Source organism: Nannobrachium achirus (genome assembly GCF_963921795.1).
Source record: "Nannobrachium achirus genome assembly, chromosome: 14".
Taxonomy (NCBI): Eukaryota; Metazoa; Chordata; class Actinopteri; order Myctophiformes; family Myctophidae; genus Nannobrachium; species Nannobrachium achirus.
The window spans coordinates 4,047,086-4,064,585 of NC_137821.1; the positions used below are offsets into that span (position 1 = coordinate 4,047,086).

Here is a 17,500-nt window from a genome sequence, read left to right on the forward strand (position 1 = left end):
ATTGAATGACAGACAGACAGAACACAGTACTATGATAGATATTTAACTCATATAACATTGAATGACAGACAGATAGAACACAGTACTATGATAGATATTTAACTCATATAACATTGAATGACAGACAGACAGAACACAGTACTATGATAGATATTTAACTCATATAACATTGAATGACAGACAGATAGAACACAGTACTATGATAGATATTTAACTCATATAACATTGACTGACAGACAGATAGGACACAGTACTATGATAGATATTTAACTCATATAACATTGAATGACAGACAGATAGAACACAGTACTATGATAGATATTTAACTCATATAACATTGACTGACAGACATATAGAACACAGTACTATGATAGATATTTAACTCACATAACATTGACTGACAGACAGATAGAACACAGTACTATGATAGATATTTAACTCATATAACATTGAATGACAGACAGATAGAACACAGTACTATGATAGATATTTAACTCATATAACATTGACTGACAGACAGATAGGACACAGTACTATGTAGAAGAGAAAAAAATCGTAAAACAATGCAAAATAAAAGGCATTTAAGGTTATGTTCAAAATAATTTGACCCCTAACCCTAACCCTTTGCAAATCTGGTTCATTGGCTAAATTCTGACTGACAAACTGACAATTGAATGAAAATACATCATACAAGAACAATGTAAATAGCTCAACAAAAGTAATAGTTGTTGTGTTTCTTTTCCAAATTCAATGCTAAACGCCACTTTCACTTTCAATTATTCAACTCTTAATTACACCTGAATACATCTGTAATCAACTGCAATCGCCTAATCAAGGACTTAAATAGTTGCATCCGATGTGCAATTTGGCCTGACTAGAAGTTTGTTGACTTAGAAACATGGCTCGGTCTAAGAAATGGTCAGAAAAGTTCAGAGAAGAGATTATTGCTTTGTACAAAAAAGGAAAAGGATATAAAACTAATTGAAAGACACTGAATGTTCCAAAAAGTACAGTTTTAGCATAGTTCACACGTTCTAAGTCAAAGGAACAGTGGCTACACTAATGAACAAACTTGTCAGAGGAGGTTGAATCATTTTGAGCACAACTGTACAATAGCAATATTAGCCCATTTAGGCCTAAAATTTGTGGATGCTTTAACTATTAAAAAATAGCAGATATACAAGCGAGCTTGTAGATCTGCTATTTTTGAAAAAGTCGTGAAAATGTGTGTAACTCTTTGAATAAATGTATTTTTAAAGCGAACGTTTGTAACTCAAATTTTGCTTCCGGGTGGTCCCTGGAACTAGATATTCTGAGATGGGGGTCCGTGGCCAAATAAATATCATTTTGGGGGTCCTTCACATGAAAAGGTTAGAGAACCACTGATATAGTAGTCTCTCAAGAACAGACTAACTGAGCTTCATTTAAGTGAAAAGGACCTTTTCTTTGACGATGGCTGGCCAGATTGCTGACATAGAAACATAGGTTTTTTCCAAAAATCTTAGAAGGATTCAAAAGACACTTATGGAATCGGGTCAAAATTCTAATTTTCACGATTTTTCAAAAATAGCAGATCTACAAGCTCGCAGCGCGGCACTCGGTGCCGCGCTGTGAGCTTGTATATCTGCTATTTTTCAATAGTTAAAGCATAAAATATTGCGTCATAATGTGTTCAGGCCTAAATGGGTTAGGAAGGTCTTTCACCTAAAGAGGTTGGAATGGGCAGGTTGAGGGTTTCAATCTCCTTCCTGGCTGCATGTCAGGTCAAAGTGCCCTGCAGCAACACACTGAGTGAACCACTAAGTGCTCCTGATGAGCAGGTTGGTTTGCTCTGCCTGTCACAGCCTCAGTCACATGACTTCAAACCGCCAGGCCAGGATTCCCAGAAGCGCTAGGGTTTAGCGGACAAGCAGGATATAAATAAGAAGAGTTTAGCAGACATGGAGAATATAAATAAAGTCAGAGCGCTTCAGAATGACAGCCAGGTGCATGACTGCAGCCTTAACGGCCGTTACAGTGTTGTATTTATGAAAAACTGTTGCAACATTAAAGTTAAGCCAAAGGAGTCAGAATGAAATATACACTAGCTTCATCTTGCAGATTAAATAGATTCATGACTCTGTGTGTGTGTGTGTGTGTGTGTGTGTGTGTGTGTGTGTGTGTGTGTGTGTGTGTGTGTGTGTGTGTGTGTGTGTGTGTGTGTGTGTGTGTGTGTGTGTGTGTGTGTGTGTGTGTGTGTGTGTGTGTGTGTGTGTGTGTGTGTGTGGGGGGGGGGGGGGGGGCTGCGCGTGCGATATCATTTCTCTACAAAACGATAAATCCATCATTAATTCAGTATTGGTTTATTAGAACAGCGGTTCTCAAAGTGTGGTCCGGGGACCCCTGGGTGGTCCTTGATAGGGGTGTTCAGGGGGTCACCCTCAGTTAAATGATTGATGGTTAATAGGAACCAAATGGACCCTTACAGCTCTGCAACTCTGAGAGTGTACAAATGGAACCAAATGGACCCTTACAGCTCTGTAACTCAGAGAGTGTACAGATGGAACCAAATGGACCCTTATGCCTTGAACAGAGTCGTGTCCGGTGTAGTGCGGTGTAGTCTTTTTGAGTCATAAAACTACAGCGTTAACGCTCAAAAAGACTACACCGCACTACACCGCGGACCCGACTGTTCGAGGCTTGACAGATCACGTTTATGTGTCCATTTGGTTCCATTTGAGTTATGGGAGTGTATAGCTTATTATTTTTTAAACTTGGGTCCTTTAAAAAAAAGATTGAGAATCACTTTACTAGAACACACTTTTATTTGTATTGAATAACAAGAGATGAAATGTAACCGGACAAAACTAGACCCAATTGAGAGAATAAACCTGGCCAGCAATAAATCCCATTCTTAATGTGTTGACCACTTATATACTACCCAATATACCCATATATGGTTGATACCGGAGTCCCTCAAGGCTCTCTGCCAGTACCTTGTCTGTTTTGTGTTGTGAGGCAAGTAAAGCTTTATACAGTAGCTGACAGTAGCACCCAGACAAGCTGGAGCTTGTCTGGGTGCTGTTTAGAGCCTTGTTGTTCTGTCACATTGATAGTAAAACTATTCTGTCTGTCTCTAGTTCTCTGAGCCTGTATGAATATTAGCTAAATAAACTTGCTTTTCTCTCTTCTGTTTTTATCCTTCTCCCAACCCAACTCTCTCCCCGTGAACCCTGACCCTGTCCTAAACGTATCATCCTCTGTACCATAATCCTACACCTATCCCCTACCTGTCCTAACCCATACATCCTACACCTATCCCCTACCTGTCCTAACCCATACATCCTACACCTATCCCCTACCTGTCCTAACCCATACATCCTACACCTATCCCCTACCTGTCCTAACCCATACATCCTACACCTATCCCCTACCTGTCCTAACCCATACATCCTACACCTATCCCCTACCTGTCCTAACCCATACATCCTACACCTATCCCCTACCTGTCCTAACCCATACATCCTACACCTATCCCCTACCTGTCCTAACCCATACATCCTACACCTATCCCCTACCTGTCCTAACCCATATCCTATACCATACATGGGCAACTGGCGGCCCGGGGGCCACATGCGGCCCCCACCCACCTTCACTTAATGTGGCCCGCAGGGCCGCATTAAGTGAAGGTGGTATATTATATATTTCGGCTGCAAATTGCTGCAATCTACTGTATATTAGTAGTTGAATGACTAACATTGTAATACTACGTAATACTACTATACTATAGTATAGTAGTATTACAATGTTTGTCTTTTCTATGTCCAATGTAGGCCTATGTATATTTAAGTTCACATAAATTAACTAAATGCATTTGAAGTTGAATCAAAATGTTACATTTCAGGATTCCAACAACACAACATAATTCAGGATTCCAATTGAAAAGTAGCAAAAATAGCCGATCTACAAGCTCAAAATGCGTCGCAGTGCGACTCATTTTGAGCTTGTAGATCGGCTATTTTTGCGACTCTTACTGGAGATGAGGTTTTTGCTCGACAGTATAGCAATATGCAATGTGGCTCCACTGGAGTGAGTGTGGAAATATAGTGGCCCTCTACATCATCTAAGTTGCCCACCCCTGTCCTATACCATACCATACCATACCATACCACACCACACCACACCACACCACACCACACCACACCACACCACACCACACCATACCATACCATACCATACCATACTCCTAACCCTGTCCCATGCCTTCCTAAGCTAACCTCGGAGGTGAAACTCAAGGTATGATAGTTGGTTCAGTGCAGGTGAACATATGTTGTACTTAATTAAAGGGCCAGTTCACCTCTGGGACAACCCGATCTTATTTTATTGTTGTTTGGGACACGATCAACACAATCCCAAGTAATTGTTTGTGTTCAATCTGTGTTTTGAGATATTAAATATCTATTTTTAGCATTTCAGCATGTACTAGTGATGCGTTTTGCATCATATGATGATGCAAAACGCATCACTAAATTATCTCAAAACACAGATTTAACACAAAAAATTACTCTGGATTGTGTTGATCATGTCCCAAACAACAATAACATCAAATCGGGTTGTCCCAGAGGTGAACTGGCCCTTTAAGTATTGTATGCAGGTGATGAAAAACAACAACACATTAATACTTCCTAACGTTACTGCGTGCATCAAATCAATATTTTAAATGTGTGTTTTTTTTTTACATGGAATCAATACATTCCATATGAGTACTAGAACACACATGGACAAATTACATCGTCAACTTGAGTCTGGCATTTCCCCTCTTGAGTAAAATAAATACAATACTTATGGTGTTTTACAAAATATATATTTTAGTTATAGGGCACATAATGTTTAACGCATATTTGGCTGGTATTTTATACATACTTTAAAATAGTGGACCTAGCCGATGTTCAAGCTCACAACTAAGCACATTTACATTTAGTGATCGTCTGTACTTTACTTGAGTATCTGTATTTATGGTTATGTATCACTCCACTCTTCATCTCAATACTTTTTACTCCACTTCTATTTCTATGAATGTAAACAAAGTGCATTATCAATTAAGACCTGGTATTTCAGATATTGTATGTTTTTAAAGTTTGTATTATTTTTCTCTAACTTTACAAGCCTTCCGTGGAGCTCAGACTGAAGGTAATATTAATACTAATAATACTAATAATGATAATAACTAGAAAGAAGCATTTGGAAGTTGCAAGTGTGGTTGCTTTGAGGCGGGTCACACTAGCAGATATCTCTGTACCTGTCAGTGCTTGTTCCTATTAGATCGCTGCTACCCATTCTGTCCTTGTCCTTTTCATGCCCATATATGGAGATCCCTGATATAAAGATAACGATATGTCAGCGTTCACATCAATTATGCTGTCATCCACTTCAATTGGGAACATTATCGTTATCGCGTCCAGTGGGAAAGGGGCCGTAACCCTTTCAGAACGGGCACACATTATAGTGTATAATTATTTTATGCTTTAACTATTGAAAAATAGCAGATATATACAAGCTCACGGCGAGCTTGTAGATCTGCTATTTTTGAAAAATCGTGAAAATTTGAATTTTGACCCGATTCTATAAGTGTCTTTTGAATTCTTCTTCTTCTTTTGAAGACTTTTTGAAAAACCTATATTTCTATGTCAGCAATCTGGCCAGCCATCGTCAAAGAAAAGGTCCTTTTCACTCAACTGGAGCTCAGTTAGTCTGTTCTTGAGAGACTACTATGTCAGTGGTTCTCAAACTTTTACATGTGAAGGACCCCCAAGAAGATATGTATTTGGCCACGCAGATCTACAAGCTCGCAGCGCAGCACTCGGTGCCGCGCTGTGAGCTTGTATATCTGCTATTTTTCACTGGTTAAAGCATTCAATAATTCTAGGCCTAAAAGGCCTGTCTATACTTCGACCGAAATGTTCGGCGAGTTGTGTTTACCGACGTGCAAATTTCCGAACTCTCGTTCGGTCTAATGCTTTTCAGAAGTCGTGAGGGATATAATGTTATGGTCGAAAAGGACCTTTTGACCCAAATCTTCGGTTTCGGTCAAAGTATGGAGACTGGAGAGCCCTTTAACTCAGGTGTGCCACCATGGATGAAAGGCTTCATCCAGGAGTGAACCTGAGACAGAAGATGTTTGAGAACCTCTGGCAGACAGCAGGAATCATCATCATTACTAGGAGCTTCTGTATAACTGTGGGTCAGGAGGACCCCCAGGGGGGTCCCCAATGATTCTTTAATGTCCAACATTTGTTGTTTTCTCACAACAATAAACAGACCAACATAAAGTACATTGTAAGTGTATAGTAGTGTACAGGGTATCTGGACAATGTATTGTATTTGGCTTGTCAGGCGTGTGTGTGTGTGTGTGTGTGTGTGTGTGTGTGTGTGTGTGTGTGTGTGTGTGTGTGTGTGTGTGTGTGTGTGTGTGTGTGTGTGTGTGTGTGTGTGTGTGTGTGTGTGTGTGTGTGTGTGTGTGTGTGTGTGTGTGTGTGTGTGTGTGTGTGTGTGTGTGTGTGTGTGTGTGCGCGTGTGCGTGCATGTGTTGGAGCTGGATACGTTCCATTCTCTGCCATAATTACAAACAGAATAGTTACAGAGCTGTGTGTGTGCGTGTGTGCGTGTGTGCATGGTATATGAGCTCATAATTATGCGGCAGGCCTTGCATGCTCTGGTGTATAATTATGGTGTTTATGAATAAGACGTTAGCGTGTCAGGCTAGCATGCTAGCCAGGCCATGTGCTGCTACCACCAAAACAACTCCTACTGTCTGTCTGTCTGTCTGTCTGTCTGTCTGTCTGTCTGTCTGTCTGTCTGTCTGTCTGTCTGTCTGTCTGTCTGTCTGTCTGTCTGTCTGTCTGTCTGTCTGTCTGTCTGTCTGTCTGTCTGTCTGTCTTGAATTCAATTCAATTCAATTCAAAGGGCTTTTTTTGGCACGAGAAAACATACGTTACACCAGGGGTTTTCAAAGTGGGTGACGGGGCACCCTGGGGTGCCGTGACGGCAGTCCAGGGGTGCCGCGAGATAATTTGATGATATATGGAAATTGTTTCATATTTATTTCATATTTAGTGTCATAAAGGTATTTTCTGTCAGTTGTAACCAAAACGTTAGGTCGCTGTCGGGCAGAAACCTTGTATCTTCTAGTTTCAAATGTGTACGTCTTTTGGTAAAGCAAAGCCCTGCTTCAATCATACAAGACCGTCGCACTAAACTAGTGAAAACAGCCGATCATGCTGTTTTCACGAGTTTAGTACATTTTTTAGATGATAAATACAAAAAGTTTTTTGGCCATACAATATACAAGCCATCTTCGTTGATATGTATACCTCGCATGTTGATACCTCGATATCGATACATTTTCGATATATTGCCCAAGATTGTTTTCTCTCTCTCTCTCTCTCTCTCTCTCTCTCTCTCTCTCTCTCCCTCTCTCTGTATGTGTAGCAGATGTCTCTCTTCCAGTGCTGTGGGTTTTATAGTACAGTAATGGCGTAGCATCGTAAACCATGTGTAGTAGAACAGGATGGATGGATGGATGGATGGATGCAGGGACGTGCTGGCCATTGGGAAAAGCGGGACAACTCCCGAACGGCCGGTTAATTCCCGGCCGGTCCAGGCCGGCCATTAGGGAAAAAATAAAAATAAAATGTTGGCCTTCGTTCCATTTTGGGGGCTGGGCGACCAACAAAGTAAATCGTCACTGTCGGGCAGAAACCTCGTATCTCCAAGTTTCAAATTTGTAATTTTTTTCGCAAAGCGAAGCCCTGCTTCATCATACAAGGCTGTCGCACAAAAGTAGTGAAAACAGCAGTGCTTGTAGATCGGCTGTTTTCACTTGTTTAAATCAGTTTTAAAATGGTTTTGGACATACAAGGTTTCCACCCGACAATGAAGAAATATAACTCATGTAATTGGCCCACTGGCTTGTCACTTGTCATGATCTGAAATGGCAAATCTTTGAGTAGCAGCAGCAGTGCTATAGAGAGAGATCTCTCTATAGCGCGCAATGAGGGCCTCTCCAACTCTTTTTCTCGGGCTGAATCAGGGGCCCAGCACGTCCCTGACAGGATGGATGGATGGATGGATGGATGGATGGATGGATGGATGGATGAATGGATGAATGAATGTTTGCACACACATCGTTCAGCCAGCAGAATCTTCTCTCCAGAGCTTCCTCCTCTCAGCAGATAAACATCACTTCCTGTCAACCTGTGGTTCCTAAACATCTGGGTCATGTGACTGGGTCATGTGACCGACATCTGGGTCCTAAACATCTGGCTCATATGACACTGACTGACGCGACCGCAGTTTTCCCGGTGAACCTGAGCGCAACGGTGGGGGCGTGGGGGAGTGTGGGGAATGCCGATGAATGATGGAGTGGTTATATAGCTTTATGTATTGAGAGGCAGTCTTGCCGATTTCGGAAGAGACTCGTCGCCAATTGCAAGATGTGTAAAAGTTATTTGGGGCCGTGATGATAACCTCTTCTTCCCACTACTAGACTAAGGATGTATATTGTCTGTGTTATTGTTTACAACCACAATTATTCACGTGTGGCAAGTTCGCGGTTCCACTAGTTTTACTTGTAGGCTGGTGTAGGCTTAGAAGCCTTTTCAGAAGTTAATTTAATGTTTTCCATTTAATGATTTCCTTATCCTCATGTGTGCGTGCGTGCGTGCGTGCGTGCGTACGTACGCGTCCCTCCCTCCCCCTCCATTAACCCTGTCCATGCTGTGTCATGTGTTTCAGGAGCCCAGCAGCGGCCAGCCCACCCTGATCACCCTGAAGGTGGACCCTGATGGATTCTACCTGTACTGGACGGGAGGGGGAAACATGGTGAGAGAGCACACACACATTTAATCCTTTATTTATGTTCACATTTTACAAGAAAACATCTTGAACATAAATACTGGTAGATGCACTCATCAAGTTCAGAATCTCTTTGATACTGTATGACTAATCATAGTCTATGGATACAAGAAGCAGCGTCTCCTCCATATATGGCGGCTGCCTATTATCACAGATATTGAGCAGAATTTTGCCAATTCTTTGGCTTTTGGCTTGGGAATTCCTGCCGTCTGCAAACCCCTTACGACTAGTCTGTGGACATGGCCAAGGCTTCCAAATATAAACACAAGAAGTTTACAGTTGTACCCGAGTTGTTCAATCTCATTTTTGAGAAGCTGGTATTTTAGAACCTTAGCAAGGAATGCCTCTTCCAGACTATAGTCAAACGTACAGCCTACACACACACACACACAGTCACACACACACACACACACACACACACACACACACACACACACACACACACACACACACACACACACACACACAGTCACACACACACACACACACACACACACACACACACACACACACACACACACACACACACAGTGATGGATTCTACCTGTACTGGACTGGAGGAGGCAACATGTTGAGAACACATTTTGAGCAGTGGTAAACCGCTCCATAGAGTGGCTGTGCATGTGTCTGTAGCCACTTTTCCTCAGCGTTTTGCCATAGCAATGTGTTCTCCTCAGCGTTTTGCCATAGCAATATGTATGTGTGTGTGTGTGTGTGTGTGTGTGTAGCCTGTATTACATCACCAATTACATCCTAGACCTATATCCTAGTCTTTTTCCTCAGCGTTTTGCCATAGCAATGTGTTTTCCTCAGCGTTTTGCCATAGCAATGTGTGTGTGTGTAGCCTGTATTACATCACCAATTACATCCTAGACCTATATCCTAGTCTTTTTCCTCAGCGTTTTGCCATAGCAATGTGTTTTCCTCAGCGTTTTGCCATAGCAATGTGTGTGTGTGTAGCCTGTATTACATCACCAATTACATCCTAGACCTATATCCTAGTCTTTTTCCTCAGCGTTTTGCCATAGCAATGTGTTTTCCTCAGCGTTTTGCCATAGCAATGTGTGTGTGTGTAGCCTGTATTACATCACCAATTACATCCTAGACCTATATCCTAGTCTTTTTCCTCAGCGTTTTGCCATAGCAATGTGTTTTCCTCAGCGTTTTGCCATAGCAATGTGTGTGTGTGTAGCCTGTATTACATCACCAATTACATCCTAGACCTATATCCTAGTCTTTTTCCTCAGCGTTTTGCCATAGCAATGTGTTTTCCTCAGCGTTTTGCCATAGCAATGTGTGTGTGTGTAGCCTGTATTACATCACCAATTACATCCTAGACCTATATCCTAGTCTTTTTCCTCAGCGTTTTGCCATAGCAATGTGTTTTCCTCAGCGTTTTGCCATAGCAATGTGTGTGTGTGTAGCCTGTATTACATCACCAATTACATCCTAGACCTATATCCTAGTCTTTTTCCTCAGCGTTTTGCCATAGCAATGTGTTTTCCTCAGCGTTTTGCCATAGCAATGTGTGTGTGTGTAGCCTGTATTACATCACCAATTACATCCTAGACCTATATCCTAGTCTTTTTCCTCAGCGTTTTGCCATAGCAATGTGTTTTCCTCAGCGTTTTGCCATAGCAATGTGTGTGTGTGTAGCCTGTATTACATCACCAATTACCAATTGAAGACGTTATGCAAGCATGACCACCGCTCACTTCACATTGGGTGTGATTTTTAACAGTTCATTCGTGTCCAGTGTCCATGCTAGGGATGTTAAACGACTCGGTATTTTTTGCGAGTCGACGTGTCTTGGCCAGAATTCGAATCATGCCTAGTTGAGATGAGGGGGCAAAATGTGCTGCTCGTCCCAAAACCAGGCTCACAGATAGGGCTGTCACAATTATTACATAATCGTCTAATCGTGATTATTTGACATAATTGTGATTATTTTTCATAATCGTTTGTTTCCCTGTTGAAAAATATTCATATTTTTTTAAGTAAAAAAGTAGTAGAAATAGCAGATCGGCTATTTCCACGATCAATGTTCTTTTTTAAGTATAAAGTTGTCAAATATGTCCTTAAGTTCTTGGTATATTTAGGTTACGTGTCATATCTGCCATGTGCAACTTCAAAGCCTACAAGCCAAACAGCAATGTAATTGTCAACGACAAAAACACAATTAAATCGTTAATCGCAATTATTTCAGAGAAACTTAATCGTCATGTAAAATGTCATAATGGTGACAGCCCTGCTCACAGAACCCTTCCCTCTGGACAACACTGTAGTACCAAGTAGGGGTGTAACGATATAGTAACTGTATCGAAATATCGTTTTTAACTTAAAAAATCCAAGTATATCGAAATGAAGACAGCTAAAATCGAATCGTATCATTTTATTTTGTATCGTATCGAATCGGCAGTGGAAAGAATCGATTGTATTGATACTACTGTACCTACTTGTGCATTGTATTTAGCATTTTTAAGAAGAAAAAATGAAAATGAAAGGTTTAATTACTTTTCCTTTCCATATATCGCTACACTGGTCTATCAATAAATGTGTGTAATCTCTGGGTTCATGTCAAGGTGCAGGTTTGTCAATATACAATGTCCATGTATTTGGCAGATAATCACTGTGTTTACTCATTTATATCCATAATAATACATGTTTCCCTTAAAAACCTGCACTATCCACACCTTTCACATAGATTTAATTTCTTTGTTAAATAGTTACTATATCGATTTTAAATTATTGAATCGAGTCGTATCGTATCACCATGAATGAACCAATATCGTCCATATATCGTAGCGTCAACCTTGTATCGTGATATGTATCGAATTGCTATTAAAATGTATCGTTACACACCTAGTATCAAGCCATGATATCTTTAGCTGTCATTCTGGCTGTGAAGTCAGTGATCCTCTGTGCTGTGTATCACAACATGGAGGTTTGATAGTCTGCCTCTCTGCTCTCTAAGCGAGTCCACGGGTGTCTCACATTAACATTTACTAAGTCATGTCACATGTTCATTAGAGTTCTCAAATAAATTCTACCCGAACCCGACCATACCCGAACCCGACCCGACATTTAGGGTAGGGTAGGGTAGGGCAGGGCCTAAAATGTATGCGAATCAGTCGGGCCGGTTAGGGCTTCTGGCTCAATGAAAAAACAAAAAATATATTTTTATTATTTTATTACTCTGTGATAGAGTTATCTAATTCTTTCCAAACACGACCATACCAGACGTTTGTGGGCTGGGTAGGGCCTAAAGTATATGCTAACTGCTAACTAGTCTGGGTAGGGCCTAAAGTATATGCTAACTACTAACTAGTCTGGGTAGGGCCTGCCCTAAAGTATATGCTAACTACTAACTAGTCTGGGTAGGGCCTAAAGTATATGCTAACTACTAACTAGTCTGGGTAGGGCCTGCCCTAAAGTATATGCTAACTGCTAACTAGTCTGGGTAGGGCCTGCCCTAAAGTATATGCTAACTGCTAACTAGTCTGGGTAGGGCCTAAAGTATATGCTAACTACTAACTAGTCTGGGTAGGGCCTGCCCTAAAGTATATGCTAACTACTAACTAGTCTGGGTAGGGCCTGCCCTAAAGTATATGCTAACTACTAACTAGTCTGGGTAGGGCCTGCCCTAAAGTATATGCTAACTACTAACTAATCTGGGTAGGGCCTAAAGTATATGCTAACTACTAACTAGTCGGCCTGGCCGGGCCTCGGGCCCAGTTAGGGCTGGGCCTTAATTTTGAGAACTCTAGTGTTCACGATACGGCAAGAATGTCACTCGGCGGCGCCTTTTGGCAAGTTCCTGACAGTGTCAGCGTGTGGAGGTCCTTTTCCCTTGTATCCTTCTGTTCTGTGTTCCCTCAGTCTCCTGTTGGCCTGGGTCTGTACATTAATCTATCCCTCAATTAACACTAACACCCCCCCCAACCCCCCAACCTGGGGTGTCTGTCTAGGCTCATACAGTCTCTCTCTCTGTCTCTGTCTGTCTTTCTGTTTCAGTGGAGTCAGTTCAGAAAAAGCTAAGGTATGGCAACATGACTGGTGTTGCACGCGTGCAAGACACCAGTCATGTTGCCATACCTTAGCAACAGGCATGATACATTTATTTACCCGAGGGGTGCGCGAAACGGGCGGCAGTGTGCAAACGGGATTGACATAACGTGAGGTTGATTTTATTATTTGCGCGCTCCGAAATTCACTCTGATATTCGGCCCGAAAAACGCAGCAGTGTGCAACCAGCTTTATATTTAAAAGTAACTTTTATTTTCCCCCTGGACCCAGGGTATGACAGCTGCATACCCCTGCCATACCCAATTGACGCCCCTGCTCTGTCTCTCTCCCCCCCTCTCTCTCTCTCTCTCTCTCTCTCTCTCCGTCTCTCTCTCTCTCTCTCCCTCTCCCCCTCCCCCCCCTCTATCTGTGTCAGTGTGTTCTCATAAAGCATGTGTGGTATCATTGGTATGTCATGCATGTTGATCCTCTGGGCGGCGCGGTCCCCTGCATGTGCACATGTGTGTGTGCCTGTCCTGGAATGGAAAGAGTACTTTTACTTAAGTACCGTACTTATACAGGGTTCCCACGGTCATGAAATTCCTGGAAATATTTCGAAATTAGAAGAAAAAAAATATCCAGTACTGGAAAAGTTTTTGAATTTATCAAGGGTCCTGGAAGGTCCTGGAAGAAATAGCTATGCATTGTCTTTGGTTATTGATTTTGTTAATACCTCTGAAATGACAAATTAAACATGGGCCAAATTGTCAAATATTAGAGGCAGAAATTGTGAAAATAGCCGTTGCGAGGCGTTGTGAGCATGTAGATCTGCTATTTTCACAATAGAACCGTGTTATACAAAATTCCTCTACTCTTAGTGCTCGTCAGGGTGGGGGGGTCCCCAGTTAAAATATGATTATTTTGAGGGTCACGGCCTGAAAAGGTTGAGAACCACTGGAATACACTACCTGTCTTTGGGCATTGCACATAGGAGTAAGCGACCTGTTATTGAGCTGAATTATTGTTATATAGTCCTGGAAATTGGGTTAAATATTCTGGAAAAGTTTTGGAAATGAATTGGTGAAAAATGTACGAGAACCCTGTACTTAACACCATGTGCACATGTGTGTGCATGCCCTGTGAATGGAAAGAAACCCAAGTAACTGAGTACTTTTACTCTAGTACTGTACTTAACATTGTCTAGCCTCCCCTTGCCAACCATTTCGAGCGTTTTCAGGCTGACAGCTGTCAGTCAACTGACCTTTTCCCAACGCCGATGTAAACAGAGGAGTTGGAGCGCAAATCCACGAGATGTCTTGTCGTTTGCGTTGAATGATTTGCGTACAGTAGGCTACAGTTATGTGGTACATTTTATGTTGGACTTATTATAGGTAGATAGATAGATATCTCTCTCTATGCCTACACTAGACAGTCTGTAAGTCACTAAAGGAACTTATTATAGGTAGATGGATAGATATATCTCTCTATGCCTACACTAGATGGTCTGTAAGTCACTAAAGGAACTTATTATAGGTAGGTAGATAGATATCTCTCTCTATGCCTACACTAGACAGTCTGTAAGTCACTAAAGGAACTTATTATAGGTAGGTAGATAGATATCTCTCTCTATGCCTACACTAGACAGTCTGTAAGTCACTAAAGGAACTTATTATAGGTAGGTAGATAGATATCTCTCTCTATGCCTACACTAGACAGTCTGTAAGTCACTAAAGGAACTTATTATAGGTAGATAGATAGATATCTCTCTCTATGCCTACACTAGACAGTCTGTAAGTCACTAAAGGAACTTATTATAGGTAGATAGATAGATATCTCTCTCTATGCCTACACTAGACAGTCTGTAAGTCACTAAAGGAACTTATTATAGGTAGATGGATAGATATCTCTCTCTATGCCTACACTAGACAGTCTGTAAGTCACTAAAGGAACTTATTATAGGTAGGTAGATAGATATCTCTCTCTATGCCTACACTAGACTGTCTGTAAGTCACTAAAGGAACTTATTATAGGTAGATAGATAGATATCTCTCTCTATGCCTACACTAGACAGTCTGTAAGTCACTAAAGGAACTTATTATAGGTAGGTAGATAGATATCTCTCTCTATGCCTACACTAGACTGTCTGTAAGTCACTAAAGGAACTTATTATAGGTAGATAGATAGATATCTCTCTATGCCTACACTAGATGGTCTGTAAGTCACTAAAGGAACTTATTATAGGTAGGTAGATAGATATCTCTCTCTATGCCTACACTAGACAGTCTGTAAGTCACTAAAGGAACTTATTATAGGTAGATAGATAGATATCTCTCTATGCCTACACTAGACAGTCTGTAAGTCACTAAAGGAACTTATTATAGGTAGGTAGATAGATATCTCTCTCTATGCCTACACTAGACAGTCTGTAAGTCACTAAAGGAACTTATTATAGGTAGATAGATAGATATCTCTCTCTATGCCTACACTAGACAGTCTGTAAGTCACTAAAGGAACTTATTATAGGTAGATAGATAGATATCTCTCTCTATGCCTACACTAGATGGTCTGTAAGTCACTAAAGGAACTTATTATAGGTAGGTAGATAGATATCTCTCTCTATGCCTACACTAGACAGTCTGTAAGTCACTAAAGGAACTTATTATAGGTAGGTAGATAGATATCTCTCTCTATGCCTACACTAGACAGTCTGTAAGTCACTAAAGGAACTTATTATAGGTAGGTAGATAGATATCTCTCTCTATGCCTACACTAGACAGTCTGTAAGTCACTAAAGGAACTTATTATAGGTAGGTAGATAGATATCTCTCTCTATGCCTACACTAGACAGTCTGTAAGTCACTAAAGGAACTTATTATAGGTAGATAGATAGATATCTCTCTATGCCTACACTAGACAGTCTGTAAGTCACTAAAGGAACTTATTATAGGTAGGTAGATAGATATCTCTCTCTATGCCTACACTAGACAGTCTGTAAGTCACTAAAGGAACTTATTATAGGTAGATAGATAGATATCTCTCTATGCCTACACTAGACAGTCTGTAAGTCACTAAAGGAACTTATTATAGGTAGGTAGATAGATATCTCTCTATGCCTACACTAGACAGTCTGTAAGTCACTAAAGGAACTTATTATAGGTAGATAGATAGATATCTCTCTCTATGCCTACACTAGACAGTCTGTAAGTCACTAAAGGAACTTATTATAGGTAGATAGATAGATATCTCTCTATGCCTACACTAGACAGTCTGTAAGTCACTAAAGGAACTTATTATAGGTAGATAGATAGATATCTCTCTATGCCTACACTAGATGGTCTGTAAGTCACTAAAGGAACTTATTATAGGTAGGTAGATAGATATCTCTCTCTATGCCTACACTAGACAGTCTGTAAGTCACTAAAGGAACTTATTATAGGTAGATAGATAGATATCTCTCTATGCCTACACTAGACGGTCTGTAAGTCACTAAAGGAACTTATTATAGGTAGATGGATAGATATCTCTCTCTATGCCTACACTAGACAGTCTGTAAGTCACTAAAGGAACTTATTATAGGTAGATAGATAGATATCTCTCTATGCCTACACTAGACAGTCTGTAAGTCACTAAAGGAACTTATTATAGGTAGGTAGATAGATATCTCTCTATGCCTACACTAGACAGTCTGTAAGTCACTAAAGGAACTTATTATAGGTAGATAGATAGATATCTCTCTCTATGCCTACACTAGACAGTCTGTAAGTCACTAAAGGAACTTATTATAGGTAGATAGATAGATATCTCTCTCTATGCCTACACTAGACAGTCTGTAAGTCACTAAAGGAACTTATTATAGGTAGGTAGATAGATATCTCTCTCTATGCCTACACTAGACTGTCTGTAAGTCACTAAAGGAACTTATTATAGGTAGGTAGATAGATATCTCTCTCTATGCCTACACTAGACAGTCTGTAAGTCACTAAAGGAACTTATTATAGGTAGATAGATAGATATCTCTCTATGCCTACACAAGACAGTCTGTAAGTCACTAAAGGAACTTATTATAGGTAGATAGATAGATATCTCTCTATGCCTACACTAGATGGTCTGTAAGTCACTAAAGGAACTTATTATAGGTAGATAGATAGATATCTCTCTATGCCTACACTAGACAGTCTGTAAGTCACTAAAGGAACTTATTATAGGTAGGTAGATAGATATCTCTCTCTATGCCTACACTAGACAGTCTGTAAGTCACTAAAGGAACTTATTATAGGTAGATGGATAGATATCTCTCTATGCCTACACTAGACGGTCTGTAAGTCACTAAAGGAACTTATTATAGGTAGGTAGATAGATATCTCTCTATGCCTACACTAGACAGTCTGTAAGTCACTAAAGGAACTTATTATAGGTAGATAGATAGATATCTCTCTCTATGCCTACACTAGACAGTCTGTAAGTCACTAAAGGAACTTATTATAGGTAGGTAGATAGATATCTCTCTCTATGCCTACACTAGACAGTCTGTAAGTCACTAAAGGAACTTATTATAGGTAGATGGATAGATATCTCTCTATGCCTACACTAGACGGTCTGTAAG

General features: G+C 40.7%; 1 protein-coding gene across 1 annotated transcript in view; it reads left to right on the forward strand.

Annotated features, from left to right (window-relative positions):
• The window catches only part of plcb3 (phospholipase C, beta 3 (phosphatidylinositol-specific)), a 134,917-nt gene that overhangs the window by 32,959 nt on the left and 84,458 nt on the right, over positions 1-17,500 (forward strand). Inside the window, exon 2 of the mRNA XM_080741279.1 lies at positions 8,773-8,859. Within this exon, the coding sequence (XP_080597405.1) occupies positions 8,773-8,859 (87 nt within the window). The remainder of the gene's footprint in view (positions 1-8,772; positions 8,860-17,500) is intronic.